Source organism: Rousettus aegyptiacus, unplaced genomic scaffold (assembly GCF_014176215.1).
Source record: "Rousettus aegyptiacus isolate mRouAeg1 unplaced genomic scaffold, mRouAeg1.p scaffold_m13_p_5, whole genome shotgun sequence".
In the NCBI taxonomy this organism is placed as follows: Eukaryota; Metazoa; Chordata; class Mammalia; order Chiroptera; family Pteropodidae; genus Rousettus; species Rousettus aegyptiacus.
The window spans coordinates 19716804-19738936 of NW_023416308.1; the positions used below are offsets into that span (position 1 = coordinate 19716804).

General features: G+C 43.9%; 1 protein-coding gene across 3 annotated transcripts in view; it reads right to left on the reverse strand.

Annotated features, from left to right (window-relative positions):
- SEZ6L (seizure related 6 homolog like) overlaps positions 1 to 2668 on the reverse strand; it is a 169419-nt gene extending 166751 nt beyond the window's left edge. For 2 of the 3 annotated variants that reach the window (XM_016129668.2, XM_016129666.2), the window contains exon 1: positions 2376 to 2658. In XM_016129668.2, coding sequence (XP_015985154.2) covers positions 2376 to 2469 — 94 coding nt within the window. In that variant the 5' untranslated portion in view covers positions 2470 to 2658. Of the gene's footprint in view, positions 1 to 2375 lie in introns of all 3 variants that reach the window. The other variant, XM_016129667.2, reaches the window with a different exon arrangement.
- Positions 2669 to 22133: the final 19465 nt, after the last annotated feature.

The following is a 22133-nucleotide window of genomic DNA, read 5'->3' on the forward strand; positions in this document are numbered from 1 at the left end:
TTACACTCGGGCTCTGCAGTCTTAGCACGTAGTTACAATTATTCCCCATGTGCATATCTCAGACAATAAGAAGCCTCTTCAAAAACAAGTTACACTTTATACTTATTCATGCCTTACAGCAAAATGGCCCAGAGAGTCACGTGACCTGCATAAGAATGTAGCAACAAGTCCCTTTCAAGTATTTACAAATTCCCTTACTGCACAGCAAACAGAAGGACTAGTTTACAATACAGAATTAGAGGAACAGTTCTCTGACATTAGCGGAAGTTGGGCTCCATGTTAAAAAAGGAATTTATTGTGGAAGGTCAATTGTTTCCAAAAGCACCATCAGAATTGGCAATACTCATTGGCTACCCTCACTGCCTCCTGATGACTCAGTCTCAGAGTCAGAACAACATGGTTATTAATGAGCCTTCTGAAGTAATACATTGGTTGACTTTAATTCGGGGGTGACCTGAAATTAATTAAAAATAAATGCTGGCTAGCCATAGTGTGGAGACATTAGAAAAATAATATAAAAATGTCTTAAAAATTAAAACACATATACATTTTGTTTGAAGCCAGTGAAGAAAGCAGGACACGAAATCCTTGTCTTGGATGACAGTTCAATAGGTACCATTAAGACGTTTTTCCTGGAGTGTGGTGTGTTGGAGAATGTGGTCAACGGAGGTTAGAATCATGTTAGAAAAGCCAGCAAGCCACTGGATAGCTTTAGGTTCTTTTTGTGTGTGTTAGTCACAACACAGATTCAAAAGGGTGGTGATGAGGGAGGGAGGTCTGGAGTCTGTTCAATGCCACCAAGCCATTGTTGGAAAGAGACAGCTAATTAAGAAAGGGCATGCTGTGGTGGAAACTATGTATTTAAATTAACTCTCTTCTCCCATCTTTCCCAGAGAAACTGTCCAGACCTGGTGTAAATTGTGAATATTACTGCCTCATAAGTAGGGGTTCTTTAATGATATGCTTTGTTAAACAAAAGGTGATGAATTATTTCCTTCGCTCTGCTTTCCGGGCTCCACGTTTGAAGAGAAAGGGGTGGGGGATAAAATGCCTGATTTATGCTGCGGAGGGCACTCCAGGCTGCGGGGGAAGAGTTGAAAGGGACCCTGATCTAGGACCCACGAAGCTGAGAGCTGTCCGCGGCCTTTGGTGCTGAAAGCAGGTGGACGAGCCAGGGGTCCAAAACTCCCCCAAGGAGAAGGGGCATCGCGCCTGTCCTCTAACTCTGGGTCAGGACGGTTCAAACGAGAGACAGGCTCCAGATGGACAGAGTGTGCACCCTCCGACGGTCTTCAGCCTGGGTAGCCTCTGCAAACTGCCTGTTTTCTTCCCAGTGGGATTCTGGGGGAGGCAGTTGGACCTTTCGGAAGGCGAGTCTACCAGCGTTCTCCTTCACTCCTGGGTGTCTTAGTGGTCTGACCAAACCCTCGAAGCTCACGGTGCTAGCTTCGGGTGAGTTAGGCGATGTATTCCTCTTTACATTTTAACCCCCTCCTCAACTTTTCCTGGGGGACCTCGGCGGGGTGGAGGAGAGGGTGAGGCTGCAAGTCTGGGAAGAGGGAGCCACCATCCTCCGCGAAACTTGGATCCCCCTTCCCAACCGGCAAACACGTGGTGGGCGAAACTAGCAACGCCCCCCCCCCACCACCACCATTCACAATATTGTTAAAAGACGTTAGGTTGTGCGTTGGCGGCAGAAGTGGGGAGTCCACTAGGGTTTCTGACTGTGACCTGACATCTCCTCTTCCCCACCCCTGCCAAGTTCTGAGAACCGCGAGCCCCCTCAACTGGCCTCCCAGGCGAAAGCCACACCCAAGTTCGGCTTCTAGACACTTGGTTGGGATCGGTTCTGAAACCCGGTCCCTTGGGCAGCCTAACAAGGCAAGGTGCCCTAGAGTGGGAGGGAGCTGCACTATGACGCCCCCCCAGACACACCGTTTGAGTCTAGTCCTCAGTTGCAGGGCGGGTCAGCTGTCTCCCTTCCCGTTCTCTCCCCGAAAGGGTGAGAATTATCTGGCACCCATTCCCGGGTGCTGTTGCAGAGAGCTCCGGGAATCTGGGGTTTGGAAGCTTCTCCACTCCAAGGAGATTCTCTGGGGCTGCAAAGGGGAGTCAGTCCCACAGCCGGAAAGACCGAAAGGGAGCCCATAGTCAAAGCAGGGAAGCGCCCGAGTCCTTCAGACACATCCCCGCCTCCACAACCCCATCAGCCAGAGCCAAGGGGACGTGGTTCCTAGCCCCGAATTGGGGCAGCCGACCCCACTTCCCGTCCCAGTGGGTGGTGCGGGAGTGGCCCGGGTCAACCACGACCCCCAGCCGCCCCGCACTCGTTGCAACTTTGCCCCCTCCCCCGCCCCGCCCCTCCAGGCTCTTACCTCCGTCCAGAGCTGCCGCCGGGATCCCCAGGAGCAGAGCGAGGAGCAGCGAGATCCCGCCGAGTCCCGCGGCAGGCGGCCGGGCCGCGGGCATCGTGGCTGCGGGGGTCGCGGAGCCGCGGGCTGCGGGGCGGGTGGACGGCGCGGGAGCCGGACGAGGAGGGAGAGAGGGAGGCAGGCAGCGAGCGAGGTAGGGAAGGCGGGAGCGAGGGATGGGGCCGCGGGCCAGGGCAGCCGCTGGAGCCCCGGGGCAGACGCGCTCAGCCCGGCGATCGCTCTGGCCGAGCTGCGCCGGGCGCGGGCGGGCGAGTGAGGAGGAGCCGGCAAGCGAGAGAGCGAGCGAGAGAGCTAGGAGCGAGCGGGAGGAGGGAGGGGGCTGGGGCTGAGTCTGTGCCGAGCGAGTGCTGGGAGGGAGGAAGGGAGGGGGCGGGCGGGCAGCGAGAGAGAGAGAGAGAGAGAGAGAGAGAGAGAGAGAGAGAGAGAGAGGGGCCGCCGCGCCCTGGGTGCCCGCCTCCTCCTCTGGCCGCCCGCCCGTCGGCCCTGCAAAGTTTAACGCCAATTCCCCCTGCGTCCTGGGGGCCGAGCGTTGCCTCTTGGCGGATGCTCACAGCAGCCCTGCGCTGGCGAGGCGAAGCGAGGCTGGAGAGAGTCCTGACCATTTTCCAGACGGTGAGATGGAGGCCTCAACACCCAGCGCATCCTTCAGCGGTGAGCAGCCTACAGCTTATCATTGCCCAGCCTTCCAGATGGATCCCAAGTCCAGTTCTCGCCGCTGTACTTAAGTCTTCCCAGGCCCTTCTGGGCCCCAACCAGCCTTCTTCGCTGCCAGCCTTCCCGTGTTTCCAAAGTGAGTCCCTATAACCTAGAGAGTCTCAAACTCTATGTATCTAATGAGAGCTGTCAATCTCCCTAGAAAAATACAAATGGCCACAAATCGTGCAACCAATACCTGAGGGCTCCATACCCCTCTGAAGTTCAACCAGAGACCGTGAGTTAATATTCATCCATGTTCTAATTTGAACTCCATCTTTCACATCCCATTGTCAACAAGGCACCCAAGCCAGCCAAGACTTTCAGCTCAGCCCCTTACCCCTGCTACAACCTCCTCCCCTCTATGAGCTGGAGTTCAAGGCCCACACTCATATGCTGTGGGTATCCCCAGCCCTGCCTGATTCTCAGCAAATAATCTTTTCTTCACAAATGGAGATGTGTGTATGGGGCGGGGGGCAGAGACAATAGTTGAGGGAGACTGGCAGATGCCTGGGGACAGGCATTGGCCAAGACAGGCTTGGAGACTGATTGCGTGAACTACCTTTGCAAACCCAGCTAGTCTCCCAGGCCTCTCCTCCCAGTTAGAAGCCCTCCCTCTCTCTTCTCCAACTCCACCTTGCCACAACATCTACACATTGTAGCCTGAACAGGCAGAGGGAGCAGATGGAGAAAAGGTTGTAGGCAGCAGCAAAAGGAATATGTCTTTAGCAGAGTGGTGGAGCTGGGAGTCCCTATAAAGAATGGGTGGGAGAGGCGAGTACTGGGTGGGGAGGACAGAAGGGGAGAGAGAGCACTCTAGCCCATGGGATCAAAGGACCCCACTTCCACGCAAAGCTTCCCCATTCACTCATTCGATGCTCTTTTACAGGGTACTCACTATAGGTCCAGGTTTTGGGAGACAGAGAGCCCCCCGTAAAACCCAATCCTTGGCTGAAAGAAGTTTTCATTCCTGGCAGTAAAGCCAATTGTTCTTTATGAAGGGGGGATGGGTAGCTGAGGCAAGGTGTACATACGAGCTGATTTCTCCTTTGGGGAAGATGAAGCACCCCCTTGCTTTGCTGTATTAGGCTGAGAGCTCTGTTGGAAAGACCTTGCCTGCCTTCCTCATTACCAAACACTCAGGCTGCACAGGGTGAGCATGCAGTAGGCGCACAATAATACTTGTTGAACAGAAACTTAAATAAGCTAGGAAGATGGAAGAAAAGAGAAAGGGAGAAAGTGAGAGGAAAAACAAAGTGATAGGCCAGCTCCATACTTGGAGGCAAGACAACTACTGCTCACGAGCATCTATTAGCCTGATGCATCTACCATGTACCACGCAGTGCATGGTTGCTCATTTCAGTTTCACAGTGATCCTGACGGTGAGGTATGGTCGTCATTATGTGAGCCCTAGAGAGGGTCGCAGCGTAGCTGAGGTCACTTGACCAGGAAGTGGTGGGTCAAAGCAGATTCAATGCCAGGTCTGAGTCCAGAGCCAGGACTCATTCCACCTCGACATGCTGCTTCCTGGAAATTTGATGGCTGCCCCTATCCTATGATTCCGTGGATGGCCCTTGGCACTTGAACACCTCCTTGTTACCAGTAAGCCACAATGACTAAAAGTTCACCATCGGAGTCGCTCCTTTAGATAAAGGCATTGAGCCCCTAGAAGATCATTGCCGGTATGCAGGTGTCTTATACGGAAGAAGTTACATCGTAAACCATTAACCCATCGAATACTTGGGCAGAAATTTACTCATTCCCTGTGCCAGCTGAAACATGGAACTGAGAAAAATCCTGAGAGAATGGGACACAGACCTGATGCTGGGAACGTCTAGGGGATCCTCTAGAAGCAATATTAAGACTTTTTCAAGAAGAAATCTCACGATATGTATGAAATTCAGTAAGGGACCAGAGCAGCCTGCAGATGAAAATATTCCCCCATCGCAATTTTGATACTCATATGGCAGATGAGGAAACTGGGGTTTGTTAAATATCGTATACTCTACCTTTTGTCCAGGCTTGTACTCTAATACCACAGGGCACCTCTGGCCTGGATTCTGGTGTCAGAGCTGCCCGAGGAGAAAATACTACCTTCTGTGAGGAGAAGATGATGTGTGCCTACAACTCTGTCTACTTTATATGTTACCTCTTGATCAGATGTGGTCAAAAATTTGTCTGGTGGGCACGAAGCATTAGAGCCTGGCCTCATCTCTTCCTTCTGGGTAAGAGGGCAAGTTCTTTAACCTTTCTGGGCTTTCTTTTCCTTTTCTGAGGGGTAGAAACAAAAATAAAACTAATCATGTGTGGTGACTGACACAAGTGGATAATAACCCCTGTGACATGAGGAGATATAATAGAACTTATTTCATAGGGTTATAGAAAGGATCCCATGGGCTGACGCACTAAAGCATTTAGTCCAGTTCAGACTGTGAGGAAAACACTCAACTTGATTCTCAGAAGTTTGGTGTTGTGTGAGAGAAAACACTGAGATAGGAGGCCTGAGTTCTGACCCCTCCTCTGCTGACTTGCTGTAACCAGGCTCTTTAGAATTGTGTTTCCCAGCCCATCAGTCCATTCATCATCCATCCATCCATCCATCTATCCACTTACCCACCCACTCGCTCATCCATCTATCCCATCTAGTTACAAATGTTTTTCAGGGATCTACTATTTCTCAAGTGGCTACTAGGTACCAAACTCTGTGCTAGGTGCTGTGGATGCAGCAGATTCTATCTCTGCTCTCTAGAGCTGACAGTCTAGTAAGTCTGGCAACATGAGTGTCCAAATCCTTTCCAAGATTAATGTTCTATGACAGGAGAAGCAGTATAACAGACTGGTTAAAAAGCAGACTTTGAAAACTGACAGACCTGAATGTGAGTTTCTCATCTACGAATAACTGTATGACCTTGAACAACTGACTTAACCTCTCCGAAACTATTTCAGTGAAACTAGGTTGTCATTTAGATTGTTATAAATCATTTAGGATGGTGCATGTAGTGTATAGTAAACTTTTCCTCCACCTGTTTGTTCATTCATCCAAACATCTATTCCTTCCTTCCTTCCTTCCTTCCTTCCTTCCTTCCTTCCTTCCTTCCTTCCTCCCTCCCTCCCTCCCTCCCTTCCATCCTTCCATCCTTCCTTCCTTCCTTCCTTCCTTCCTTCCTTCCTTCCTTCCTTCCTTCCAACAGACATTTTTTTTTTTAAGCATCTACAATGTGTCAAGCGCTGTTTTGGGCACTGAAGATACACAAATGAACAAGACAGACAAAGTTCCTAATCTTTGGAGCTTACCTTGTGCAGGTGAGAAACAGATAGTAAATCCTCTAATGAATAAGAATTTCAGAGAGCTCTAGGTTCTATGAGGAAAAAAAAAAAAACAGGATGGTTTGAGAGTAAAGGAAGCAAGTTCTGAGCGAATGGGGATGGCCTCGAAGGCCAGGAGACATTTAAGCGGAAGAGTGAATGATGAGAAGGAAGTAACCAGGTGAAGAACTGGAAAAGAGCACGGAGAGGGCACAGAAAATACAAGCTCTGGGGCTGAAATAGGGTTGTTGCAAAAAATGGTAGCCATTGTCATCCCGTTTCTGCCCTGCCATTTGCCATTTCGCTGTCCACACAAATCATAATTAACCACGGCTTGATTTTGAGTTCGCCAGGAAGTCTATACTCAGTAATTACTCTCTCCATCAACATACAATGCTGGAAGTTCCCATTCTTATTCGCACTCCCGCCCCACCCAAAGCCAGCATCATGTTTCTCCCCCAGGAACATCTGGTGTTGAGAAGGTCTTTATCACTGAGGAAAAAAAAAGGGAGAGGAAAACATCTTTTGTCTTGGAATAAAAATGAAATACAAAAGGAGACATCTTGAAAGAGAGGGAAAGAGTTTTAAAAAAATGTCCCAGCAATCCTATAGCCCGGGAGAAATCCACCCTGGGTCTTTGAAGGGTAGGCAGGGCATTCAACCAGCATTTCATCCTGTGTTTCAAGCTGGTCTTGCTAACTTGAAGACGAAACTGTGTACAGCTATGTTGGAAGCCCGAGGCCCTCACATCACTCTGTCCAGATACTAACAAGGGAATGATCAACTGTGACGCAGACACCCCATCCTGTGTGTTCATATTACCTGGAAACAAGCAATTACGCCTCTTTGGTTTCCTTGGAAATGCTTCATCTGCCTATACCACCTGCCCTGGCTCCTGAGAAATGCGCGTGCACGGCAGAGATCTGACAGGGAGACAATGCCTTTATTTTCAAATTGAAAGTTTACAGAATACAAAGTGAGCCTGCAGGATGGATTTGCATTCTGCAGAATCTTGTCTGGCCAGAGGGGAGGGAGAAATGCGAAGGAGGTTGAAAGACAGGGACAAACACATAGGATCTGATGGGACCTCACAGTCAAGTTCCCGCACCCCTGGCTGAGGGATTTTCTGGGTTTATGTTTTTGGGACTCAGAGGCAACAGAAAAATCAATTAAAGATAATATGTATATCTATATGCTCTGTTGGCATTATAAACGATGACACCCACATTTTTCAGACCACAAAAAGCAGTTTATGTTTGCCAAGGAGCACACGCCCGTGGGCTATTCTAAGACTTTCCTGTTTGGTGCCCCCATGAGCGCCCGTGTCCTTTGGAACCAGCAGGTTTATTTGGAGTCAGACATGCCTGAGTTTGAGTCAGAGCTCCCTCCTGCAATATATCACCCTTTCAAGTTTCCTTGTCTGTACAAAGCGAGGGACATTAGTAACTACTTCCCAGGGTTCTCGGAATGGTAAGAGACGCATGCTCAGTGCTGAACCAAGTGCCCATCCTGTAGTAGGTGCTCAATAAACAAGAGCAATTTTAATGTGTTATACAGATTGTAAGTGAAAAACAGCCGAACTGCCATAAAAAGCGCTTCTCTAGTAGGGTTTATTAAGTGTATTTATGTATGTCTAGACTCAGAAGAAAATCCAGCTGGGGTTAAGGGTACAGAATAAGTAAAATTCCCAAGCCCATCAGGACTTGGCCAATCTAACACATTTTTCATGTTACTCGCCTCACTCGAAATTAACCAAGGCAGCCTTGTCCTGTTCAATTGCAGAAACATCTTCTACCCTCGCTTTCCTCTCCAACCTCATCAGTCTCTTCAATGTGGCACACGGAAGAGGCCAGGCTGTGTCAGGTTTATGCTGATTGCTATCCTGTCCTTTCTCCCAGTTCCCCAGCCAAAGCCCAGCCATTGCCCTGGGAGAAGGACGGGGAGAAGAGGACTGATGTCTGAGGTCCCTCTGAGCCTCAGGGGATCTGCGTTTATCCATTACCCCACACTGCTGTCAGCAGGAATGCAGGCCAAAGAATTTCTCCTTAGAGATCATGGATGGGCTTCAGTTTAGGAGCCCAAGGGACAGAGGGTAAAAGTCAGAGAGCCCGGAGGCTTCCCCACTAACTCCTGTGTAATGTCTGTAATGTTCCTTGATCTCTCTGATTTCTAATTCACAAAACAGGAATAGAACTAGGAAAATAATCTCTTAAAGCTCTCCCAGTTCTTAAATTCCATCATTCTATGGCATTAGTATCCATACCCAAGAGATGACAGGATTCTACATCTATTCTTCCATTGAGCATAAAAGCTGGTATTTTTTAAGCAGCTGCTGAGAGTTTACCATTCGACGGCTCACTTCATCCTCACAAACGCCCTCGGTGGTTGTATTATTATAACCCAAGCTTCTATGCTAGCCCGTAGGGTCCTCTGGATCTGGTCCCTCCTTCTTCTCTGACCTTATTTTGTGCTTCCTTTTATGAAGCTTCAGCGGCAAACATTCCCAGCTCAGGTCTGCCTCTTGGCCCTTTGCACTTGCTGTCCCCTGCCTGGAAGGCCTTTCCTTCCAATAGATACACAGCTGGCTCTTTGTGTTCCTTCTGTGGTCAGCTAGAAAGGCACCTCTCAAGAGAACTTCATCAGTTTTAAATTCTTCCTCACAAATATCACTATCTAAAATTATCTTTCTTATTTACTAACATGTTTGCAGGTGTACGGTATTATCTGTGTTCTCCCACTAGATGCTAAGCTTCATGAATGTAAGGATCTTTTTTTAGCACAAAGCACATAGGAGGTTTTCGATGAAGTCTTGTTTAATATTGAATGAATGAATAAGTGAATGAATGAATCTCTACAGACGCATTAAATAGAGGGGTGATGAAATTTGCCAAGTCTGGTACCAGTCAGTAAGTGTGACAGAACCGGGACTCAAACCCAGGGCTATGTGACCTCCAGCTCGAGTTTATAACTACTCGACCACACTGCTTTTTGGATCTGGAGCAGGTGACGCTTCCGCTTTCTCGCAGTGAGATTCTAAACCAGCGGGAGTTCCCAGCCAGAGACATGATCTAAGTGCCAATGTCTGTGAGCATTTCAAGTCATTGCAAGAAAAGGCGATGTCAGCGGCAGCATTAAAGCCTACTGTTCTCTATCCCATCACTGCCACCCCCACCTATTAAAATAATGGTATGAAAAATAAACAGCCTTTATGGACAATTTTATACAATGCGTGCATTGTTTGTTTCTCTTACTGTTACCATGGCAGTGATGTTCTCCTGTTAACTTCAGGTTTCTACAGGATGGAAAGGAATGGAATAAAATTGCTTGGAGGAAAATTGCCAAACAAAGGCTTTTCCTTCTCAGGATGCCCCACCCCCAACGCTCAACTGCAGCCCTTCTCACCCTGAATTCTTATGCACAGAATAAAGGCTGCCTCTTAACCTATAGTGTCCCATGGCTCCCTGGTGCTTGCAATTTAAAGGCCAGGGGTCTCAGCATGGCTGGAAGGTCTCTGCGCTCTGGCTTCCTCTCCTGCCCCTTGTCTCCTTGCCACAAAATCCCTCCCACCCTTGAGGTCTCCCACCTCCCCACACTTGCTCATGCCATTCTATAGGTCACTGGGCTACCCTTTTTCCTTTTCTGTCTCTGCCAGGCCACCTGCCACTCAGTTTTTCAAGCTGAAGTTTAGGTGTCACTTTGCAGTCCCCTTCTTTCCGGCCCATCCTCCAACATGGGTGAGATTCCTTTCTACTCTGCTCTCACGGGCCTCTCAAGTATAGCATTAATTCTATGTTTTATTCAGTGTCTACCAGTGTGCCAAGAACACAGTGGATGCTCAATAAATGCTTGTCGGACCTAATTGGGGCGAAGCATGAGTGGGGGGGGGGGCGGGTGGAGATGGTCTGAAAGGCAGTCTAAGGACATGGTGTCTGAGTGTATCCCATTCTTTGGGAATAAATATGGGGTTTTTAAATCAAAGCTGTGGGCCAAAGCAGTGCTTCTCAGCCTTGGCTGCCCTTTAGAATCACTGGTAGCTTTAGAAATTTCAATGCCCAGACTGCACCCCAAGTTAATTACACAGATGCTCTCCCTGGGAGGGAGCCTGGGCACCTGTAATCTTCAGAGTTTCCCAGGAGATCACACTGTGGTGGGGTGGGGGGAGGGCTGGAGAACCACTGGGTTCAATGCCTTCATTCAGAGCCTCAAGCATGGCTCTCCGTGTGAATGTGAGACCAGGGTCTGCCGGTCCCTGGGTCCAAGGATCTGGAGGAGGACTGAGCCAAGATCCCGGTACCACGGGCTGGGCATGCAGCTAGGTGCTTTCCGTGCATCACATCACAACCATCACTTTAACTAAGAAATCGAGACTCAGAGAGTGATTGAGATTGCCCATGTTCACATGTGTGGCCATTGTCAGAGACAGGCTTTGAATCCAGGTCTACCTCTGTGCAGAGCCTATACCCAAGAGCATTTCTTGAATATGGGAGGGGCGGGGTAACTCTGGAGGTGCTAGAAGCACCCCGTCCCCCAGGGAGGTGGTGGTGGGACTCGCTGCAGAGGAGTGCCATCTGCCTCGCCCAGGTCCTCTCTCTCTGTGTTGTTTTCTGTTCTCCTCTCTTCCCCCGTCTGTCTTTCTATCATCTTTCTGTCTCTCTTTGTGTGCGTCTCTGTCTCCCTTTTTCCTCTCTTTCTCTCTGTCTCTCTCATCCTCTCCCTCCATTCCCTTTCTCCCCCTTTCTTACAGCAGTACCGGTCGGTAGCTGGGGCTGCCTGAGGTGCCCAGTTAGGGCAGCCTGGGAGAGCGGGAGATCAGTGACTACAGACCGCCGTGTAAGGCCACGGCTGCAGCAGTTTCCAGGGCCTGAGGAGCCGGGGCTACGCCTGGGGTCTCAGGGACACATCAGCCCCCAGGTGACGGTTCAGGGTCAGAGGATGAGGTGCTGGCACTCCCCACATGCTCAAGGCTGAGCTGATGTCCTCCTTCACACTTGTTTTCCAGCTGTCACTCATTGTATATGTTTTAAGTGTCAGGCCCTATATCGCCACATCAGCCCTATAAACCAACTCACCTGCAAAATGGAGTTTGAAACAAGAACAGGATGACACACGACTCTTTTCCGAGTTTCACTGAAATCTCATTATCCCGCCCATGTTCCACGTCTTCCTGTCCTGCTTTATTTCTCTCCATAGCCCTTCCGAGCATATGACTACTCTGCATTTTTTTTTTATTCGTGTTTTTATGTCTTCCTTCTCCAATTAGAATGTCAGTCTCATGAAGGCAGAGATTTGGGTCTGTTTCATTTATTCCTGTATCCCCAGCACCTAGAAGTACATTTGCCCATAATCGGCATTCCTAGTATATCTGCTGAATGGGTAAATGAGTCCATATTTTACTTACCCTTTGAGTTGTTAGTCTATCAATCATGAAATTTATTCCAAACTTAAAATAATAGGGCAATAGAGTCCAGCCCAGCACCCAGCACATGATAGGGACTTTGTCGATACTGGGTGGAATTCATTATCATATATTATTTAGGACTCTTTGATGAAAAGGACACTGGCTTGATTCAACCAGAGAACTGTGGAAGGGCTTTGTTGGAAGGATAGGAGTATTTCATAGACCAAAGAAGAGTTGGAAAAGCAGGCATGAGGACAGAACTACAGCAGTTTTAGCGATCCAGGAAGCAGAGACCCTCCTCAGTCCTTTAAAGAGGCTGCACTTGGTATGCGTTACTACCCAGGTGAAGTCATGTGCCCACCCCGTAGGCAAAGGAGGGTGGAGCCTTTTGGTTGACAAGCCCACCAAACAGACTCGTATCCAGTGAGTAGTTCTCAAAACAAAAGTAAGGTGCTGATACCGAAATAAGGATGGGTATGGATTCTGGTCAGGGAAAACCAACAAGCTTACATTGTATTTGACATATTAGTTCCATTGGACATCCCAATATGTATAGGGGGTTATATGACTATGAACAAGCCATGCAAGAACCTTGATGTTTTGGGTTTTCCATTTTAATCCTTCAAACCAGCTGAGACATATGAAAAGTAAGGAATTAGCTGCAGGTTGCATAGAGAGGTGTGAGCATTATAGCAAATCTCTGGACTCAGGAATCCCAGTTACCCTCCAGCCTATCGAAAATCTCTCTTAAATGAAGGCCCTAAGTCTGGGAATAGCCAATAGCCAAAAAGCCATTAGTGTGTTCAGAACAAGGGGAACAAACAAAAAAATGGACTTGTCTGCAAAGACCAATCACTGTATTAATCAGTATAGTTTAAGTTATGCTGCTGTAACAAAGAAACTTCTAAATTCAGTGACTTAATGTAACAATCACTTATTTTTCATTCACAAAACTCCTGTAGGGATTCAGCTTCTCTCTAGGATAGCTGCTCTTCCTTCAGTGACTTAATGATCTATATCATTTCCATCTTATAGTTTTGCTATCTCTACATGTGGTTTCCTAGAAAATGCAAGTGACATGTTTTTGTTCATAGGCTATTGGAGTCACATGGCTTCATTCTAACTGCAAGGGAGGCTGGGAAATGCAGGGGAGCACGTGAAATAGCTGATGAACTCTACTGTCTCTTTCACACAGACAGAACACAGAAGCACTTTCCGTAATGAAAGCTGCGGCAGTGGGACATGGCCTTCTAGGATGAAGCACAGAAAAGCCTTTGGGTGACAGCTGGTGATTAGAAACCTGGAGATTCCTTATTTTATATTTTATACATGCCTGAGATATACCACCACCAAAGCAGTCTGTTGAGAGGATGAGACTGAATATTAGAGATAGAAAGTCAGCATTGCTCAACTGGCTAGCTCTGTGCCGGGCAAGCTCCACATTCCTCATCGCGTCTCCGACATCCTCTTGTAAATCGTGTTCATTTTACAAATGAGGAAACAAACCGAGAAGACTATAACAACTTTTCTGAGGTTGCATACTTTATGAGTGGCACAGGTTGGAGGGCTTCCTGAATCCAAAGCCGTGGTTTTTCCACTATGGCATGAAGCTCACCAGAGCCATGGAAGGCATTATAAGAACAATAAGAATGATGATGCTAATGGTGATAGAGACAGTAGTGGTGGTGGCAGTGATGATGGTGATGATGCTGATGATGATAAAGATGGTGAAGATGGTGATGGTGATGAAGATGATGATGGTGGTAGCAGTGATGGTGATGAGATGCTGGCGACTCCTAATTATTAAAGTATTACTTTATATTGAAAAATATGTAATTTCATTAATTCTCCCTATCACCTGTAAGATAGGCTCTACCATCATCCCCTTTTCACAGATGAGGAAATTGAGACTCAGAGACGCAAAGCAGAACTTGCTTAAGATCGCACGGTTAGTAAATAGAAAGTTAAGATGTGAACTCAAGGTTGCCTAATTTCAAAGCCACTCCACCAGACACCTCTAATTATGAAGTTTGACTAATTTTTTTTTCTTTAGGCTCACCACCTCTTGTTTAGGCATTTCTTATATATCCCCATGAGTTGCATCTTTTTTCAAAATAGTTCTTAAAAAGGAATGAGAACAGAGTGTCCCACCCCACCTAAGATCCAGAAAAGAAACCTGAATGCTCTGATTACATTTTCCATAAAAATATACATCTCCACCTCATTGTCCTTAACAAAAGACAGATGCTAATTAGAATTTTCACTAGCATTTACAGGCTCAGTTTTAATTATATCAGATCTATCTGAATTTACTGTAGCCCTCTGATTAACAGGGGAGGAAAATCAATGAGCATACCAAAAATTTTGGATGTGTTATACAGCTAATTCCAATTTTATGTTATAATCATGTTTTAATGTGGGTCCTAATTACCATAATTAAGCTGCCTGTGACAATGCTGGCTGGGACAGAAGCTGTTACTATTCTAAGATGACTTGTCGAAGGCTTTTCCCAGATTTTGGGTACGTTTTGCCATTTGGCTGGTTTGGGGTCCTATGGGGCTGGGAACCGTGTGTATGGATGATAGTTCCTGCAACCCCGACTCTGCCCAAAAAAGCTTTGGTTAAGGTTAAGGATGGACCAGGTGCCATACCTATGTCATTCATCAAATATTTATTGAACACTTACTATGCTCCAGGTTCTGTGGAGTTTCCATTCAACTGGGGTGAGTTACCCATTAATTAACTTATTACATAAATGGGAAATACCAGGTCATATGAGATGACAGCTATTCTAGTCGTAAATACGTGTAACAGAGTCTGGGAGGCTCCTCTGAGGAAGCAAATTCTTAGTTGAGACATTGAGAATCTCAGGAGTTAAGTAGTCAGATCATTAGTGGGAGATCATTCCTGACCAAGGTAACGGCGTTTGTAGAGACCAGGAGCTGAAAGGAGGCTGGTGCAAAGTGTCAGGAAAAGGGAGTAAGTAATGCGATGTGACACCGATGACCGAGCAGGGACCAGAGCACACGGGCTCTCAGGCCCCTTCATGATTGCTCAGTGTATGGGCACCTCAGGCTCTAAGCCTCTGAGACTCCCGTCTCCCTCCCTTCCTTTCTTTTTTCCTTCCATTTTTTTTTATCCCTTTCTCCTTCCTTTTCCTCCTATCCACGTGAAAAGCATTCATCAAACGCTATGTACCGGGACATGGACTTCTAGCTCTTGACTCTATTTGATGTCCATTCACTCATTCATTGACTCTTTCTCAAAGCATTATTGTACCAGAAATTCAAGTACTGGATTTGTAAGCGTCCATCTTGAACACTTTTCATTTACTGAATGCTATTCATTCAGCAACCTCTTACAAGGTCTTACTATGTTCTAAGTATATAGTACTTAGTCCTCTTGCTTTATTTATTAAATATTTAGGGACAACATTTAGTCATTCATTTTTTCAACAACAATTCTAGCATAAAGTACCTTGGAAGTGGACACTGAGGCAAGAAATTGAATGGAAGTAGTTGATTTGGGAAGTGATCATGGGAAATATCAATAGTGGAGTGGAAAGGCAAGAGAGGGAAGAGAAAGAACCACCCCCCACCAAAAAAAAGGGTGTGTTATCAAGCAAATACCACCGCGGGCAATTGGGCTCTACTTCTTTGAAGTCCTGGGTGGGGAGAACTCACATCTCAGAGTTATCCTCCTAAGAGATGAGGGAGTTGGGTTTTTATATAACAACTTCAATCAGCCCTTGTTTCCAGGTCTGCTGGGGGTCATGAACTAATTCTCCAGCACTTTTGGCCTGTACAGCTTACATTAGTGGAGAAAGCCCTCCAGCAAAGAGACGCACATGCTAATAGTTGGGGGCCAGTACCATGAAATGTCAAGGGTGGCGGGGCTTTGGGGAAGGGGAGGCTACCAAATACATCTGCCAAAAAAGCTTTTAAAATACCTACTGTGCACCACGTAACTGAATTTTATTAAGTGACACACATTTGCCCAACAAATATTTGTTGTCCACCACTATTGGCCTCATATATAAGATCTAATCCCATTCTCCTTATGTTATCCACTGAGGGTACTCTCCTCACTCACAACTCTACTCATTCATCAGTTTGCACTGTGCTTCTGATCTATGCTGGGCACTTAGGATTTTAGCCTTAATCTCAGGCTCTAGGAGGGAAGATAAATCCCCATAGGACTGCAAGCCGCTGGACAGATCTCAGTCTTCTCTCTGTAAATTGGAGACCCAGCCAGGACTGAAGTGGCCTCCTGAGGTCTCAGCTATTACCGCGAAGGTCAGCTGTGGTCACCCTGGATTCTGTCCATGGCCTGTGGGAGGCCAGGCAGCAGCTAAGCAGGTAGCCAGATGTCAGTGAGTCTCCTCCCTGGAGCCTGATGTTGTTCCTACAGGTGCAGGTAAAGACCACCACACTGGCTAGCTGGCATTAACTCCTTCCTGCCCAAGAAGGAACAAAAAGGAATTTGGAAATTAGCTACACAGGATGTTTAGCCACAAATCTGTGGTTCCCAACATTTAATATTCCATGAGATCCATCTATGAAACTTGTTAAACTTGCAGACTCCTGGACCTTACTCAGCAGGGAATGGGGTTCAATGGTCATAGGGTGAGGGCTGGGGATCTGCATTTTAACTGGTGTGTAGATGATTCTGAAATAGGTAGTTTACAGAACACACTGAGAGAAACATGGCTTTAGCCTAATAGCCATCTTTTATAGATGGAACAACTGAGGCCCAAAAAGAGACCCAAGTTGAAGTAACTCATAGGATCAAACCCCAGGCCTTCTACCTCTCAGGCCAGAGCTGCCCTCACAGGAACACTCCCTGAGCTCCCACGTACTTGTGCATTTCAGGCACACTTCCTGTTATTGACAGGTAATAATTGTGGTAATGAACTAAGGAGACCTGAGTTCACCCAATAACTGCAGGTGAGATCAAAAGAGTAAATATGATTCTCATTAACGTAAATCAACCTTCTCCACTATAGAGAAACTTTAAGCATTGGCACAGCCTCACCACAACTTTTAAAGTTTTTATTCACTTAGTTTTCAGAAAAAAAATTTCGGAATCTTTATAAAATTTGTACAGTGAGAGAAACCTAAGATATATCTAACTCCCAAAATTCAGTTCAAGGATATAACTATGTATTTAAATAAGAGTGTGGACACAGGTACCTGTACTACATTGGATGGTTACCTGAACAGAGAAATAAGAGGTGAGGAAAAGAAGGCATGAGGAAAAAAGTGTAGCAAGATGAAATAATATATATAGTACAATGTTAATGGGAGGCAGGATACAAAATTCTTCATATACATTACTACAGAGGTATAAAAATAAAAAATGCATCTATGCAAGTCCTGAGGAAAAGAAAATAATAAGAAAAAAGGATTTTCAGGTAATTAAGTTTCATTATCTTTAAAGCTTTGTTCTCCAGTCCTCCTTTTGTCCCACTCCCTCAAAAGTAACAATACCGAGGAGAAAGAAATATAGAAATATAATAACAAGAGGTAGTGAAAAATATAGCTTATATTCTGATGGCGTGCAAGAGGCAGGGATGTTAAAACAGTCTTGAAAATGAGAAGTGTCTGGCCGGTTTGTTAAAACGCAGATTCTCAGGCCTATTCCTCAGTGATGAGCTTCTCATGTCATTCTGATGCCCACAGGATTAGGACCTAATGTGGTCTTAGACAATAATGCCTACCCTCCCCCACCCCGCACCGTCCCTCTTCACTCAGCCCTATTTGATCAGGCCTGAAATCCTAGTTAGAATCTATTTCTTGTGACAAGACTGGGTTAGAATACAATCTCCACCTGGGAGATGATCTATTGAGACTGATCATTACAAGAGAGTGTGATAAGGTAAATCAGACCAGAAACTGGTTTCCTATATTAAGAATAGCAAATATTTATTGACCACTTATTACGGGTTCAATATTAAGAACCTTACATGTTCTCAACAATGCCAGGAGGTAGCACTCTGGTTATTGCCATTTTCCAAGTAAGAAAACTGAGGCACAGAGAGGTTGAATATTTGCCCAAAGTCACACAGCTAATAGAAGGGAGAGCCAGGTTTCGAACCTACGTTACCTTGTAATATATGACTATGCTACCTCTTGTCAACAGAGACTAAAGCATCCTGACTTAGGGAATCCAAATGTGGGAAAGGGCACACCAAGAGAAGATAAGGTAGGAATCCAAACAAAGCCTGAAGACCATATTTCCCAAGCCAAATTTCCCATGCATGGTTTGAAAAAGAGTACCTTTTTTTCATTTTGCATAGGTATGAAGATATAATCATGCTTACTAATATTCTTGAGGAATAGGATATATTGAAACAAAGAAAACTATCTAACATTATGGAAATGGGACTAGATCCTTCAATCAGGATGGAGATATAGGCTCTGGGTATGGAGGGTACGAAGGCCTGGGGTAGGTCTGTAAAGATCTTAGGATATCCCCTCAGAGTGGTTTATTTTAGCCTCTCTGACTTCCCTTATGGAAACGTGCTGAAATATGCTAGATGATCAGAAGTCTCAAGATGTCAGTAGTGTTCCCTCGTGTGGCTATATCACATTTGTTTTCCCATTCACCTGTTGTTGATGGGCTCTCAGATTATTTTCACTTTTCAGCTACTACAAATAAAATGGCTACAAATATTTGTGTACAAGCCGTTGTGAGAGCATATGTTTTCATTTCTCTTACTTAAATACCTAGGAGTAGAATGGCTATATTATACAGAAGGTGTATATTTAACTACTTAAGGAACTATCAAATGGCGTTCCAATGTACTGTACCACTTATATTTTTACTAGTAGAGTATAGAGTCCCAGTCACTTAACAGTCTTGTTAATGTTTGGAGTGATTTGTTTTTCTAATTTAAGTCATTCTAGTGGGTGTCTAAGGGCATATTTCATTGTAGTTTCAATTTTCTTTGTCTTAAGAACGCAATGATGCTGAGTATCTTTTCACATGCTTTTTCATCATCCATATATCTTCTTTGTGTAGGTTCAAGTCTTTTACTCATTTCGGGGGGTGATTTTTAATTTTTGAGTTGTAAGAGTTATTTATATGGATTAAAAAAATATTTGTTGGTTCGTACATGTTCTATTAATATTTCCTCCCAAGTTGTAGCTTGCCTTTTCATTTTTATAAATGTATCTTAAAGGGCAAAATATTTAAATATTGATCTCATCTAACAATTGATATTTTCTATCATAGTTTGTGCTTTTTGGGTCATATTTTAAAAACCTTTGCCACATTCAAGGCCACAAAGATTTTATCTTATGTTTTCTCTGGGAAGTTTTATAATTACAGCTCTTACATTTAGGTCTATGATTTATCTTAAGTAATTTTTGTAATATGGTTTAAGGTAAGAGTCAAGATTTTTCTTTTTTGTGTGTATGGCTAGCCAATTGTTTCAGCACCGTTAAATGAAAAAATTGTCCTTTCCCCATTGAATGGCCTTGGCAGCTTTATTGAAAATCAATTGGCCATACATATGTGGGTCTATTTCTCAACTCTCTATTTTATTCCATTGATCTATATGCCTGTCTTTATGCCAATACCACAGTGATACTGTCTTGATTACTGTGGCCTTTTAATGCATCTTAAAATCAGGAGTGTAGGTCCTCCCACTTCGTTCATCTTTTTCAAAGTTAATTTTGGTCTTCTAGATTCTTTGTCCCTCCGTATGAATTATGTAATCTTGTAAACTTTTGCAGAAAGGACTACTCAGCCTTTGATTGAAATTGCATTGAATCTGTGGATCAATGTGGGCAGCGCTGACATGTTAACAATATTTAATGTTCTAACCCATAAACATGATTTATCTTCCCATTTATTTATGTCTTCTTTAATTTCTCTCAACAATATTTTATAGTTCTCAGAGTACAGCTCTTGAATACCTCTTGTTAAAGCTATCATTAAGTCTTTCTTATTCTTCATGCTGTAATGGTAGTATTAACTTCAACTTCCAAAGGGTTATTAGTTTATAGAAATACAATTTGTTTTTTTGCATAATGACCTTGCTAGACTCACTTATTACTGTTAGTAACTTCTTTGAAGATTCTTTAAGATTCTTTCTTTGTCAAATTCTTATGATTTTCTACGAAGATGATCATGTCTACTGCAAAAAAAATATGTTAGGTTTACTTCTTCCTTTCCAATCTATATGCTTTTAATTTTTTTCCTTCATTGCCCTGACTAGAACATAAGTACAACATTGAAAGGCCATGGGAATGGATGCCCTTGCTTCACTCCTAAGCTCAGAGGGAAATCATTCAGTGTGTCACCATGAAGGATGATGGCAGCTTTAGGGGTTTTTTTGTAGGTGCTCTTTATGAGATTAAAGAAGTTCCTTTCTTTCTGATTTTATGAGAATTTTTATCAGGAATGGATGTTAAATTTTGTCAAATGTTTTTTCTGTGTCTATCGAGAAGATCATTTGATTTTCCTTTTCTAGTCTCTAGATATAGTGACTTCCATTTATTGACTTTCTAATTTTAAATGAATCCTGCATTTCTGGCATACGCCACACTTAGTCACAATGTATTATCCTTTTTCATAGATTGTTGGATCTGATTTGCTAAAACTTTGTTAAAAAATGTGTCTGTGTTCATAAGGGAAATTGATCTTAAGTGTTCTTTTCTGTAATGGCTTTGTCTAGTTCTGGTATCAAGGTAATGCTGGCCTCATTGAATGGACTGGCAAGTTCTCATTTTTTCTAACAAAAGATTTGTATTTAATTGTATTATTTTCTCTTTTTACGTTTAGTAGAATTCACCAGTGGACTCGCCTGAGCCTTAAGTTTTCTGCGTAAGAAAGTTTTTAACTATAAATTCAAGTTCTTTAATAGATACAGAGCTATTCAGGCAATCTATTTTTTCTTGAGTGAGCTTCCATAGTTGGCATTTTCCAAGGAATATTTCCATTTTACTTAAGTTGTTGAATTTATAACATTGTTCATAATATTCCTCAATTAGCTTTTTAATATCTATAGTATCTTTATTATCTCTAGCAATGCTATCTCTCTCATTTCTGATACTAGTAGTTTGTGTCTTCTCTTTTTTTCCTGATCATTCTGTCTACAGGTTTGTCATTTTCACTAAATTTTTGACAAAAACAGCTTTAATTGATTTTGTTGCTTTTCCCCTATTTTATTGTTTCTACTCTATTCTTTTTTACTTTCTTCTGCTTACTTTGTGTGTTTTTTCTTTTTTTAGTTTTTCAAGGTAAAAATAAGGTTATTAATTTCTCCTTTTGTAATTTAGGCATTTTACACTATAAATTTTCCTCTCAGTACTGCTTCAATCACGTTCAAATTTTAATATGTTGCACTTTTAAAAAATTTAGTTCTAATGCATTTTAATTTCTCTTCTAATTTCTTCCTTGCCCCACTGGTTATTTAGAAGCGTGTTTTTAGTCTCCAAATGTTTGGGAGTTTTCCAGATATCTGTTATGACTTTCTAATTTAAGTCCATTATGGTTAAAAAATACACTTTGTATAACTTGAATCATTTTATATTTATTGAGACTTGTTTAGTGGCCAATAATATAGTCTATATTGGTAAAATATTCCATATGCACTTGGAAAGAATATGTATCCTGCTGCCATTAGGCAGATGCTCCATAAATGCCAGTTAGATCAAATTGGTTAACCATGTTCTTCAAGTCTCAATACTCGTTTTTTAAATTTTATACCTATTGTTCCATTACTTATTGAGATAGAGATGTTGAAATCTTTGTCTTTACTTGTAGATTTATCTATATATTTTTTTGCTTACAGTTCTATCAGTTTTCAGTTCAGATATTTCGAAGCTGATATTTGACTTCTTAAACAGCTTTGTTGAAATATAATCTATCTGCTATGAAATTTATTCATTTTAAGTGTACAATTCAATGATTTTTAGTAAATTTATTAACTTGGGCAATCATCACCACGATCCAATTTTAGAACATTCCTAGCACTTCCAAAAGATCCCTCTTGCCTATTTGTAGCAATCCCTCCTTTCATACCCTCAGCTCTAGACAACACTAATTGGCTTTCTGACTTGACAGACTTGGTCTTTTCTGAACAATTCATATAAATGAGATCATACGACATGTGGTTTTTTGCATTCTTTCACTCTACATAATATTTTTGATGTTTATCCATGTTAGAGTCTGGATCAGTACTTCATTCCTTTTTATTACTGAGTAGTATTCCACCGAATGGATAAACTACCCTTTGTTTATACATTTTCCTTGTTGATAGGCATTTGGATTTTTTCTACTTTTTGGCTATTTAC